Genomic DNA, 13,495 nt, shown 5'->3' on the forward strand with positions numbered 1-13,495 from the left:
GCTTGACAAAATCCCAGAAACATGCAGTTATTGAGTCTGACTGCTTCTCTAATTTTACTTCTGGGATTCATTCATCCTGCCGGAGCGTTGGTGAGTTACTTTTTAAAACTTTAGTGTTTTAAACACAGAAAACTGTACATTTACAGACGTATCTTTCTCACTTCCTGTTACGAAACAGCAAGCAGTGAATTGTGCCAGACAATACTGAGGTTTGTTAAAATTATGCCCCAGAATACTTTTTCACTTAATGGTTTATTCCACATCTTTTAAAGCTCACACATAAATCCCAGAGAGTATTTATAATTGAAGCTATAATTGTATTTGTTTTATTAGATTACAGTATTACATCCACTGGGTTGTGTGAGAGCTTTATAAGTCATAAACTCATGTAGAAAGTTTTTTTTAATCAGTCCATGACTAAAAAGGGTTGATAATTATTCCATAATTGAATATTTTTCCATCTTGTAAGTGTGTGAAATTAACATAAGTGTTTTTCAAAGTTTATACATAAGGAAAAGCTGCTTATTTACCCGATGTTTCAGTGCTGTTGTTTATAAATTTGTAAGAGTCTGATTTTTATATTAAACATGATTTTTTAATCCCGGTAGCATGTTCTCCCAGGTTCACACAGACATGTTTCGTATCATATTGATACTTTTTTATTTATATTTAGCGTTTTCTATCCATTTATTTGGCCTTAGCAATGTACAACAACACAAAAGAGATAAAAAATGGGTTTCTAAATGTTTTTAGTTATTTTCATATTTGTAAAGTATCATCCTGAACAGCCTTTGTTCAGAGAAATGGTTTACCTTTTACTCAACTGATGAGCTAACGGCAAGAGAGCAACCAGAAACAGGGTCTTAAACCAGCTAAGATTTTCATCATTTCAATGTTGTTGTTTTCTTGTGATTATAAACGTTTCTGCCATCCATAATTACTTGGGAAATCACAAGTGGAATTCTTTAGTTATTTATGAGCATTAATAAAATCAGTAGCGGAAATATTTTGCACTTTTGGTGCATCCAGAGATCAGGTCTGACAGGAATTCTTTTAAAGGTGTGGAACACATTATTTTTAAAATCGTATTTGGGATTAGAATCTGTCATGCTGAGTTTTTCATGCAGGTTGAACATGAAAACAGTCTCCTACACCTATCTCCTGCATTAGCTTCTGATAGAAAATAGATGGTGAAACTCTAGGATTAGAAAATCCTGACAGATCTACGTCACCCTGTCACAAAACATTCATGGACTCACCCATCTTGGCTCATGACTGGGAAGGCTGTTGTTGGTTTAGTGTTCAGGAAATAGCAGAGAACGTCTCGTGGTAGAAGCTAACTGTCAGCATTAGCAACTCCACCACACAGCAGAACTCCTCCAGACTTGTGATATTTGTGAAGATGAAACATCCATGTTGGAAGTCGGTGGTAGAGTCGCATTGCAGGTAGAGTCCGAGGTTAGATGTCCAAACATCAGGAAATAAGACTCCAAAATCTGCCTTCTGAAGCTCAGCTGTGGCTCACTTCTACTTCGTGAAACGGTACACTGGAGATGTATTGATTAAACGAGTGTTCCACACCTTTAATATTTCCAGCAAATAACCAAAAATGTGAAACAGACGAGGGTGGATTGGGTTATAAAATAACATTTGCTTGAACCACTTTTGCAGACTGGAGCTGTTTTAAGACGACAGCAACAGACTTTTTGATTTGAGCTCCTCTCTGACTGCACAAATCACATTCCAAAATGGTGGAAATGTCCATTTAACCAGGGTAATAGCATGACGTCATCTGTTTATGACTCTTTATTGTTGATGAATACCTGCCTCATTACATGTTTGTCAGGGAAATGGTGCTTGAGAGGTTGTGTTCATGCAGCAATCTTATCTAGCGAAATGTTTAATTAAACCTTTTGTGTGTTCTATAATGTCTGACAGAAATTAGCGATGCCATTTATGCATTTTAAATTTATTTTCTTTTCTCTATAAAAGAAGTCTTTTGACCCTCCAGGGGACTTGGAGGCATGTGGGGACGACATGGAGGATTCTGGTTCTGGAGACGATCCAGACCCAGGTAATTCTGATTGTCCAGTGGCGTGTCCAGATCTTTTAAAATGGGGTGGCCCATTGTGCATGGGTGGCACCAATGGTTATGCTTTATTTTTGTTTTACCCCCAAGCCTTTTGTGGACAATGAAAAGCCAATTTAAAGGTAAATTAGTGTGGTGGCACTTGGGGTGGCCAATCAGATTCCAAGGGTGGCATGTACTACCCCAGACCACTCCCTGGACACGCCCCTGTGATTGTCACATCCTTAGATCATTTCCATTTTCTAAAAACATTCTCGAAATTAATCTTACACTTGTTTTTAAACTTCCTGCATCGGCCGTGGAAAATCAAAACAGTCATCGTGGCAAAGCCAGAAAAAGAAAGCAAGACTGTCGGAGTGAGTCTGGTTTTCAAACGTTTCTGTCTAAAATGTGAGCGTGAAATAAAGTTTTGTTATTTTGACTTTAGGTTCCCACGGACAGGTTGACTGAGACTTTCACCTTCAGTAGCAGCAAGAGCTTTTGGGAAAACAAAGAAATTGCTGCAGGTATTTTGGATTCCAGGTGCATTTATTGTCCTTTACAATATTTAGCTGAATCGTTTGTTTTATTCTCAACAGGCTGTATTGCGGGAGGAGTAACAGGAGCATTTCTTGGGTTTATTTTATCAGCCATACTGATCTACATTCGAAGGAAGAAACAAGGGGAAGGAAACATTCTCGGCCGCAAAAAGGATGAGAACTTTTGACGTTTTAGTTTAGCTGTCACGTCCAGGTTGGTTTTAAAGCACTGAGACACTTTCTGATTGTAGAGCGCCTGGGGGTTGGTTCTTGCACTTAATACTGATCAAACTTTAGTCTAAACTAGAAAAGTAACCAATGATCTTGCCTATATTTTACATATATTTAAGATTGCTTTTTCATGCCTATGGTAACTAAAACTTTTTGGGCCTTGTCGTATGAGTCACAAAGCAAAAGTATCCCACAGATCTACTCCTCCTAAAGTTATCCAACATTTTCTAACAATTTTGACTCATGGAAACCAAGCTCAAAGTTATCCCAGTTGGTTTTCTGATGCGTGCGATCACACCGTGACTACCGACAAGGCCCTGCAGCTCACAGGAGGAGAACAAGGCATGTTGGAAACTTCTATGCAATTTGTCATCATACTCCCAGCCGTGTGAGATACTGGTTCAGCCAGTTTTCTTGTTTATGTCAGTTAAGAATGAACATGTGCTGTTGATTTCCTTATCTTCTCACTAATTTACAGGAAAATGTAGAATGTTCCAAGGTTATGTATGTAAAATGTTAAAGAACTATTGGTCTGGAATAACATGGACTTTTATTTTGAAACCTAGTTACAAGGGACTTTACTGTGTGTGTGTTATTAAAAGAAGAAGCAGAAATATGTGCAGTATTTATCAAATCAAACAGAAGGTTTTAGCTATTTTTGCTTTCAACTCAATTTAAATTCAAAAATACTTTATTAATCCCAGAGGGAAATTCAGTAGTTTCAGTACAGACAATTCCAAGATCAGACATACATACATAGACACATGACAAGAATTGGTGACTGTGGTCATTCGCAACGTGAGTCACGCTACCGTAATAGATCAAGAGGGTTTATATGAGGATAGAGTCAGGGGAGGGAAAAAAGGCACTTCAGAGTTACCCTCCACAGAGAGGATAGCTTTGCTATACAAAAAAAAACACCTCAGACTGATATGCACACAGATTTCCGACGATAAACAATATAAGTGTCCACTAGGTGGGAGGGTAGGGTTGGGACTCTCCTCACTTCACTGCATGCAGCTGCATGTGGCAGCGCTCATCACCTCCGTTTGGACAGGGGAGGGAGATAATGGGTTAAAGAGTACATTGACTCCTAGAAACGGTTCCACGGCCTTCACCGGTCACAGTCCCGCCCAGGCTGGGATAGGGAGAAAGGGTTTCCATAGTGACGGCAGCATTCCACATTTCTTATGGGGGGGGGGGGGGGGGGGGGGGGGGTTCACCTCAGCCTCACAGGCTTCAAGGGCACCGGATTCAGATAATAAGAATTATTTTGGGTACAGACAGAGATCATTTCCTCTCTGCCTCAAAGTTCTGTTGATCTTCAACCCATCCAGGTCCATTAATGGCGTTATCAAACTATACCGATCCGTGCTGATCCGTCAACTCTCTCCTTGATCGAATCAACCTTCTGTGCCAGAGCCTGAATCTCAGCCTATAAGCTTACAACTCATCTCGGCAATTATATGAGTTTGTGAGTTCACAGCGCGATGCATTCCATCCCTGAGCTCCGGGGTTAAGCCGATATTCCTTGAAAGCTTGTTAAGTTTACGATATGCCAGGTATATATATTCATATATATAAAGATTTGTGTAATATATTTAAATTTGTCTTTGTTGCATCAGTATATGGAACGTGAATTTTAACACAGTATGCATTCTTGCGAATACCAATGATGCATTTAGTGGATCAATATGGGGTGCCATTTGTAAAGTCAAAGAGTCATAATTTAACAACAGTATTTTGGGTTATTTAACCTATCATAAGAGAAAAAATTGGGAGTAAAATTTTCAAAGTCAAATTTCACCATGTTATTCATACATTTATAATTGTTAAAGTTACCATTTAAATAGTTAGTAAGCAAGCAAAAATATTTAACTTAGAGTTAAATATTTGTTTTACAAACAAAATATTTAGGTCAAACCCAGATATTTAGTTTGTAAAATAAATAATTTACTACATATTTAATTTGGAACAAAATATTTAGTTTACAAACAAAATATTTAAATACATTAAATAAATTAAATATTTATTTTCTTTAAAAAATAGATTGCATCTAAATACTTATTTTTGAGCTAAACATTTGTAAAATCTAAATTTGAGGTTAAGCTTGGATCTAAATATTTATTTAGAAAAATAAATATTGAACTTGAAGCTAAATATTTTGTTTGTACACCAAATATTAAGCTCCAAATAAAATATTTAGTGAATAAAATAAATAAATAATTAAGTAAACTAAATATTTAGGTCAGACCTAAATATTTAGTTTGTAAATTGATTAATTAACGCTAAATTAAATATTTAGCTCGCTAACTAAATATTTTCTTGGGATCTTTAATATTTATAAATGTATGAATAACATGGGGAAATTTTTACTTTGAAAAATGAACTCCCATTTTTTATGAGCATGCTAAATAACCCAAAATACTGCTAAGTTACGACTGTTTGACTTTACAAATGGCACCTCATAGATCTAAGGAAGGAAAACAGTGGGGTAATGTATAAAAACATGAAGAAACAGTTAAATTATGCTTCTGTCGTGCAATATATGTGTGCATATATTTTTTGTTATTCTGTAATAATAAAAAATACCTCTGAAACTATTTCATCAGTGATTTTCATTTAAGACTTTATGAAACAAAAAGTGACACGATACATAGAAATGTGGTGTTGTGAACTGTGGAATGTGAAAGTGGAATACGTTTTCATTCTATATTTCACATAATTTCAGCTTATTGACAAAGCAAACTCTAAATTATCAGTTAGAACAAATGCCAAAATAAACATTTTAAACTGAGTCTGAGAAGCTCAATCTGCTTCTAATTTAGGACTTCACCATGTATGACATGATTAAAAGTATAAACTCATCTGTCTCCATGGTTTATGGTAAAACTAATCAAAAGATGCAACTAATGCAAAAAATTTGCTGCATAAACAGGGACAGAAAAGGAGAAGCAAGTTCTATTTTGATTTTTTTTGCATTTTTTCCTTTTCTGATTATAGAATTTAATTTAATTGTAAATAATTTAGCAAGTACAAGCTTGGGGTTGGATGGTGGTGCACTTATTCTGAAGTAGTTGTTTTTTTCAGCTAAAATTACATCTTAAACTAGGTTAGCATAACAGATTAAGCAAAAACATTGTTTTTATGAAACAAGTCTGAATTATTTGTTCTTTTTTATTGGATTGGATTGATGTTTGATCATGAAATTCCTTCATTTCTTTGACATTTATGTTTTTGTGAAGCATTGTCGGTTATTTAAAATTTAAAAAACGCAAACAGATGTTAAAACTGTCAGAACATCTAAGTAAATGCTAATTGTCACTTAAAAAGATGCTGAGTAGTTTTATGCGGTACGTGGTCATTGGCTTAAACTCCCGTCAGTCAAGAAATCAGACTCCGCCTTTTCCGGTTTGTTGAGCGTTTGTTTTCATCCGCGGTGTGCGCAGGTCGTCGGAGTGGGCGTTCCTCTGTGTTCGTTCGCTGACTGTTGATGCTGAGCAGGCTTTTCGGTAATTCGACCAGATGTTTCTCCCTACTCTCGTAGAGGACATGCATCATTTTAAACCAAGTCGGGATAGACTGTACACCACCCGGTGCTGTGGATGTTGCCATGTTCGAACTGGGACCATTATCTTGGGAACATGGTACATGGTGCGTAAGATGGTTCTCGATAACTGTGTGATCGCGTACGCTAGCCTGCGCTGTTCGCTTGTCAAAAATCCGCATAAGTGTTGAGTTACGTAACTAATCTCTTCAGGATATAATTAAAAATTATCTTATATTGGTCTTTACTTGCGTGACTTTACCCAGTGTGTCATTTTGACTCTTAAAATAGCCGTAGCTAGTTGAGGTAATGCTAGCAGGATGCTAATGTTAACGACAACTTGCTAACTCATTAGTTGTCTTTTCCAGTTGAAACGGATATTTTTTTGTTCTTAAAGTCACAAAAAAGACCAAACGTAGTCAGAATTGGGATTTTTTTGTACACAAGTGAGATATGAAGACATTTGACTTAGCCGAGGCTCGGCCAACATGAATGTAACGGGTAAAGGGATTCCGCAGTGTCCCCTTAAAAACACCCTTATTCTAACTCGTTAAGATAATGATTAGTTCCATAATAAAAAATTTTATTTTATAGATGGACACAATTTAAAAACACGAGTATTGACTGAATATATGTTTTACTAAATAGGTCAAATTTGCTGAATATTTTTATGGAAGACACCGACTTAGTTTTATTATGAAAATTTTTACTTTTTTGTTTAATTACCTTCCAAATAGATCAAATCCACAATTATGTACTGTATCTACCAAAAGAAAGAATGTAATATATGTGTTTCTTGTTTTGTTGCTAGTGGCTGTATCCCCCTCCACTGTCTTACTTGTGACACTTGCATTTTTTTTAGAAAGCGCTATAATATAGTTTACAAACACAATAATTGCATTTTTGTTATTGTATTTTGTGTTCACTAAACATTTCCCTACTCTTTCCTGAACTCCAGGTAGTCAACCTGTTGATGGGCATCCTTCTGACTGTGGCCGTGACGCACCCAGAGAATGTTCCTACCATTGACTTGCAGTACGAGGTCATTGACCATTACTTTGCCTCCGACAGGATGTCCGGTGAGTGGAAAAGTCGTCTAAAAACTCCAATAAACAGCGGAATGTATTGAAATGTCCTTGTATTATTATGTCTACGTATCAAGATTGTGTAACATAAATTCTTTGAAATCCTCAACATAATGTACAGATAGTTAGCTCACCAACACAAAGACTAGTGAAAAAACATTTTCTATTTTTGGAATCTGCACATGTTTCCACATAAGTTATTCATTGGCTATTTTGAGGATTTGTTAATCTATTTCCATCAATTGTTGCCCTTTGGTACAATTTGTCTTGTAAAGATAATATGATGAGGCTTAGTGGGTGGCTTTTATCATTGGTTGGCCTTTTTTTAAGCAATGAATTAGCCAGAGAAAAGGAGAAATAACTTCTGAGAGCTGGTTTTCCTATTTCAGGGTTGCACAGCTTGCACAAATAATATTGAGACATTATTTGTCATTAGTCCTTGATGGTAAAACTGTGTTTACTGTAATGGTGTGCTCTGAAAGAGCACAAAACATTTACAAAGACTCCCTTAGACAGTTTAGATGTTTAGATAATTAAAATATTGTCATCAGCTCAAATAGAGAGGCTTATTTTCACTAGACGTTTCATTCCGGTGTGTGTATTATCCAGTCTGACCTGTGGTGTGTCGGCTGCATCGCTGCAGCTCTCCCAGGCATTCCCAACGCAGCAGTTAAAGCGAGAGGATGATTGATAAGGGTAAAAAGGCTATGAAAGGAAGATCATTTAATTGTCCTACACTGAGCTTCATATCGTTACCAGCCCAGCTGAAAGGATTAACGCTCCCTAGAGCTGTCTTTTAATACAAAGTGAGTCTGCCGGCCCGGGAGACTGTCCACTTATCAGTGTTGGCAAATCACAGCTGCCTCCTGCAGCACAAAGACAAAACATTAAAGTAGCTCGCTAAACATTTACAGATGAAGCCGAAGCTGTTCTAAACTAATATTTGCTCATTAGTTTTTAATCTCTTCTACAGAAAATGCTTGTGTTGGATTTGCTATCTCGCTGCTGATGCTTACCATCAGCGCCATGATGGTGTACGGAGCAATCACTGTAAGTTTAAACTCATTTGTACGTTTTCCCTTTATTTTAAGCTACTTTAAATGTTTCATTTGTAAAATGCTAAATTACAAACTAAACAGCTCAGCAATCATGTAATTTAGTAAGAAGAGCGTGATAAAGATGTTTTTTTTAACTCGTGAACGTCATCTGCTTGTTAAAAGGAGTGTTCTTTAGTTGCAGCGTGTTGTGTTCTCATCGTGCACGATGACGCTTGCCTCACAGGCCTGCCTCATGGCGTCAAGACGGACGGGTTTGATAGCTGTTTGATGTTTTAAGCTACTAGTTAGCATGACCGTGCAGTGATAACATGACCGTTACCTGGGAACGCTGCAGAGTTGTACTTGAGCTGTGCAAGGACGTCCTTCCAGACCAAGGTTGCAGACACCCTTCCTTTTTCCACGGTTGTGTGGCAGCTAGTTCTAATAGTTTCAGTAACCTTAGAGATCATTTAGGAGTGTATTTGGCTTGTGTGTGCGCTTTTAGTGGAAGAAAAAACAAAAGAGGAACCGATGTTGTTAAATTTAAACCTTCTCTGTTTGCATGTTTCTAATATTAAAGCCTAATCTGTGCTTAATTCCTGTTGGGAATAAAAATGGCGTTAGCGTCTAAATTTGGAAGAAAACCCTTCCTGTTTCTCAGATTGCTGAGAACATTTCCCAGATGTGGCATTTGTTTATATTTGGTAGCTGGGATCTCACGCATGACTGCTCTTATGTAATGGGTGCTAACAGAGAAGGTTAAAATGGTCATTATGGGTTTCACTTTCATAATAAATCAAGTTTTTCTCACGTTGCCTCTTTTTAGCATCGTGACGGATGGCTCATCCCGTTTTTCTGCTACCAGCTGTTTGACTTTGCTCTGAGCTGCCTGGTGGCCATCAGCTCTCTCACCTACCTGCCCAGGATCAGAGACTACCTGGATCAGCTGGTCAGTTAGAAGGACTTTTTACCACTCGGGGTTCTTGCTGGGTCTGTTTTCCTTTTCTGTCACAGCAGCACTACGTATTTCATTCATTATTCTCTCTTTCTTACTGCAACATCACAGTAATTTTCAACACTTTGATGTTTAGTTTTATTTTCTAAACTGATGCATTTAAAATTTTTAGTGGTTTGTGGATTTTTATAGGTCACTCAAATGTGCTATTTTATTTTGGAGGATGTTTTGTAATGAAGACACATTGTTTGAACTATGTGTAGACCGATATATTAGTCTGATATTTGTCCTTAGTAAAGCCGATTTAAAGTCAGGCACATCCTCGGGCAGCCCGGTGCTGTTGCAGAATTAAATTTAAAGGTATTTTTACATTCACCAATAACATCTGCATAATAAATGCTCTTGTCTGACTTTAACACTGAGCAGTTCACAAAGTTAAGATTTAACAGGAAGTTTCATTCAGAGTAAAAAAAAACTGATTCAGCTTCAGAAAGTTTGTGCATCAGCTGTTATTAGTGAGAAGGAGAATAAGCTGGAACGTGTCTGGATATCGACCCATAAAAATCTGCAGTAGATGTCGACCATCGGCTGACCGTGTCTCCTACATATCTGCATCGGTATCGGCATTAAGAGAAACTAATATTAGCCGAGCTCAGGTTTGGACAAATATGAGTTCCTTTGCTGCAGCGTGTGAGTTTTTAATTGTTTATGTAATCGGGTCTTCATTCAGATGTTCTCCTAAAAATGGGACACTGTTGGAATTGAACGTGATTCCCTGTTGATGGAATGGTAGAAGAGCCAGAGCTCCTTCTGTTGCTACAAAAGTCCCAGCAGTGTGGCCTCTGGTGGGGATGTGAGCTGAACACACGTGATCATCATTCTCTTTTAACGTTCTGCTCTTGTGGCTCGCTCAGCCGGACTTCCCCTACAAGGATTACCTTCTGTCTCTGAACTCCAGCTGTCTGCTGCTCTTTGTGCTCGTCTTCTTCGCCTTCCTCATCATCCTCAAGGTGAGGCCATCACTCCTCAACAGTCCAACAAACGTTCATTTACAGCTCAAACCTGGCTGGATTTGGATTCCTTCAGCTGTAAATGTTAAAGTGTGTTCTCATTTCTGCCCTCCAGGCTTATTTGATCAACTGCGTGTGGAACTGCTACAAGTACATCAACAACAGGAACATGCCGGAAATTGCCGTTTATCCCACCTTTGAGACTCCTCCCCAGGTAGGCGAGCGTTAAGAGGCACCAGTACCTGATGTGCAGCATGCAACACTCAGCTCAAACCAGCAGATGGCGTACTGAATACACCCAGACGGAAGTGTTCACTAACGTGTGATTCTAAATTCTAGCATAATCTGTTAAGAGATTTAGTTACTTTGGTTTTTAATTATTTCAGATTATTGCTAAAATAATTGTTTGTAGCAAGTTTATAGGTTTTAGTGTAGAGTCTTACGTTTTATTGTTTAGGGGGGAAAACAAAAATATAACCAGATATTTGACAAATTCTTTCTTTTTAACTTTCTTTAAAGAATTGACATCATAGGAGAATTAAGTCAAGAAATATAATGTTTTTATTTGTTGTTGAAATGGACTTAAAAAGGCTAAATAAGGCAGATAAAGTTAAAACGTTTCTAGTTAGGAGAGCGATTCTTTCTGTTCAGTTTGTGCTGAACAGCAACAATTAAAGGGATACCATGGAACTTTTATCATATTTTAAAATATTTTTCTTGAGCCAGTATGTGCTAAAATGATCCTTTACAGGGTTAATGTAGAGTCACTCAGACCCCCACTGCCCACTATGGCCAGAATACTGCACTTGCAACTTCAGAGTGCTAGTCCGGTGTCAGTACCAGGTCGGCTCTGGGTCCTGCGCCTGCCGATGACGTCATACTACATGCTTGACTGAAGTCAGGACTTACTAAAGTTACAATACCACATTCATAAAAGTTACTTTAGCACGCTGACATTAAAGATTTTGATTGGTCCGAACAAATTTGTGGTTGAAGTCCTGCAGTCCGAAAACAAACACTTTTCGGAGTAAATATGTTTATATTGCCAGAGGAAACTGAGTTTGGTGAAATGGGGCAAAAAATAAATAACAAAACTCTATTTAACAAATGGCTAGCAACATTTTTAATGAATGAATGGAATTATTTACATATGAACTAACAAATAATACAAGGAAATCCTAAATGTATACAAACAGACATGGCTGCTAATTATGTAAATACATTTAAAAATGTCACGTGTAAGACCTGTTTTTTTTTTGACAGTCTGATGTTGGTTTTATGTAGTTTCACATTCTTTAAAAAACGACGACAATGTGTGTTTTCTTACCAAATTACAGTTATAAAGAAAAAATTAGGTCGTGAGGCTAAACTGATTCCAAAACGGACGTGTAAAAGCAGAGTGGATTTGCCGTTGTGTGTCGTCATTGCCAGGCACAGGACCCCGATTAGATCTGGTACCCGAGCCGATCTGGTACCGACACCAGTCTCTGTTGGACTTGGTAAATTGGAGCTGACATACCTGGCGCTGCAGTCTGCGTTCATCACATTTCCTGCATGTTTTAGATCGTGAACACAGCAGATTTGTTTGATTTAGTGGTGAACCGCTCCTTTAGAGACATTTCAGCAGTTAGATTAAATGTGTTAAAAGGACGAATGCACAGCTAGGAGTACTAAAAGCAAGCCAAAACGACCTAGTATGCCTTTAACTCTGTTGATTCTCAAAATACAAAAAAAAAAAAAAAATATATATATATATATATATATATATATATATATATATCTTGACTATTTAAATATCTACAAAGTGCACCATTGCTCCCAGTTGACTTTATTTCCCATCTCCTAGAAAATTAATAAAATCCCTAATTTCTAATCTAGTAAATTAGAATTACATTTGAAACATTAGCTTTCGGTGAGTTCATGTCTGTATTTAGACACGTTACTGCCCAATATGGAGAGCTTATGTCTGCGTTTCTTTTCCAGTACATCCTACCCACTTATGAGATGGCAATGAAGATGCCAGAGAAGGACCCGCCTCCCCCTTACATGCCAGCCTAAGCACCAGCCGTGTTGCCAACACACACACATGCACACACACACACACACCATCATATGCATTCCTACATACCCTCTCCAGCCCATTCTGAACACCATTGTGCCCTGAATGATGTTTTATTTCATCCTCGTGCTGTCTATCATTTAGAGTGTTTGTAGAACATCCTGGAGATGTGAAAGGAAACGGGTGAGAAACGTCAGACTTGTGTGAAAATGAGTGAATGTGTGGTTTGAAATAAATAAAGCAATGCAAGGAATCCTCCACCCTTTTCTCCCTCCTACAACCTTTTTTTTTAAATCTTAGTGAAAGAATATGTGGGAAAATGAAGTAGCTAAAGACGTTTTCATCGACCCAGCTCTGTTCCTATCAGTGGATCAAATGAAGTGTTGAAAAATTGTTTTTTAAAGAAGAAAAATAACAACAATCCACTTCTTAGACTATTGTTGAATTGTGTTCGTTATCCTGTGTTTAAGACCAAGGCTGTTCCTTCTCGTCTTGAATGTAGTCTTTAGCACCTAATTTAGTTTTATTTATTTAGCTTTGCTGTAGTACGGTCCCCCTCCCCAGCAGACGCCGTCACCGCTTCGCTGCCATGATGTTCGAGTAAAGCTGCTAAATGGTTTTTCCAGCTGGGGCTGAGAGATTCTCGCCTCTGGAGCAAACGGCTTCGCTTGTGAACATTAGTTGTTGCATGCTTATCAACACATACTCCATTACTTAACTGGTAATATGATTTAATCCAAGTGGAGATACAAATAACTTCAATAAATGTCTCTGAACAATTTGGTGTCAGACATATTAATTCTGCATTTTCTGATGTTTTTGTCCCTTAAATATTAAATATAATCAGATTTTATAGAATGATTACTTTTCTTCCAGGATTGATTGTGTTATCGGGTCTGGTGTGGTACTTTAGTTGCATTTCAAGCTCAAGAATAACAAAATATTTTATTTTGAAATTCCAATC

The 13,495-nt window shown here is 37.5% G+C and overlaps 2 protein-coding genes across 2 annotated transcripts; both read left to right on the forward strand.

Annotated features, from left to right (window-relative positions):
* LOC107377662 (uncharacterized) lies at positions 1-3,448 on the forward strand. Its single transcript, XM_015947426.3, has 5 exons — positions 1-90; positions 2,012-2,074; positions 2,405-2,445; positions 2,517-2,595; positions 2,668-3,448. The coding sequence occupies exons 2-5, from the start codon at positions 2,038-2,040 to the stop codon at positions 2,793-2,795; spliced, it is 285 nt and encodes a 94-aa protein (XP_015802912.1). The 5' UTR covers positions 1-90; positions 2,012-2,037; the 3' UTR covers positions 2,796-3,448.
* Positions 3,449-6,262: 2,814 nt separating this feature from the next.
* Positions 6,263-13,310, forward strand: laptm4a (lysosomal protein transmembrane 4 alpha). Its single transcript, XM_015947427.3, has 7 exons — positions 6,263-6,492; positions 7,344-7,464; positions 8,444-8,520; positions 9,334-9,456; positions 10,377-10,472; positions 10,588-10,686; positions 12,456-13,310. Exons 1-7 carry the CDS (start codon positions 6,364-6,366, stop codon positions 12,528-12,530), a joined length of 720 nt encoding a protein of 239 aa, XP_015802913.1. The 5' UTR covers positions 6,263-6,363; the 3' UTR covers positions 12,531-13,310.
* The last annotated feature ends 185 nt before the right edge of the window (positions 13,311-13,495 follow it).

This window comes from Nothobranchius furzeri, chromosome 2, assembly GCF_043380555.1.
Source record: "Nothobranchius furzeri strain GRZ-AD chromosome 2, NfurGRZ-RIMD1, whole genome shotgun sequence".
NCBI lineage: Eukaryota > Metazoa > Chordata > Actinopteri > Cyprinodontiformes > Nothobranchiidae > Nothobranchius > Nothobranchius furzeri.

Excerpts from the sequence above, each read along its gene's own strand:
- laptm4a (XM_015947427.3), top strand. The coding sequence starts at position 6,364 with ATGTTTCTCCCTACTCTCGTAGAGGACATGCATCATTTTAAACCAAGT. Across the intron at positions 7,465-8,443 it reads TGCCTCCGACAGGATGTCCG|AAAATGCTTGTGTTGGATTT; the intron begins GTGAGTGGAAAA and ends TCTCTTCTACAG. Across the intron at positions 8,521-9,333 it reads TGGTGTACGGAGCAATCACT|CATCGTGACGGATGGCTCAT; the intron begins GTAAGTTTAAAC and ends GCCTCTTTTTAG.
- LOC107377662 (XM_015947426.3), top strand. The coding sequence starts at position 2,038 with ATGGAGGATTCTGGTTCTGGAGACGATCCAGACCCAG. Across the intron at positions 2,446-2,516 it reads AAGAAAGCAAGACTGTCGGA|GTTCCCACGGACAGGTTGAC; the intron begins GTGAGTCTGGTT and ends TTTTGACTTTAG. Across the intron at positions 2,596-2,667 it reads AAACAAAGAAATTGCTGCAG|GCTGTATTGCGGGAGGAGTA; the intron begins GTATTTTGGATT and ends TATTCTCAACAG.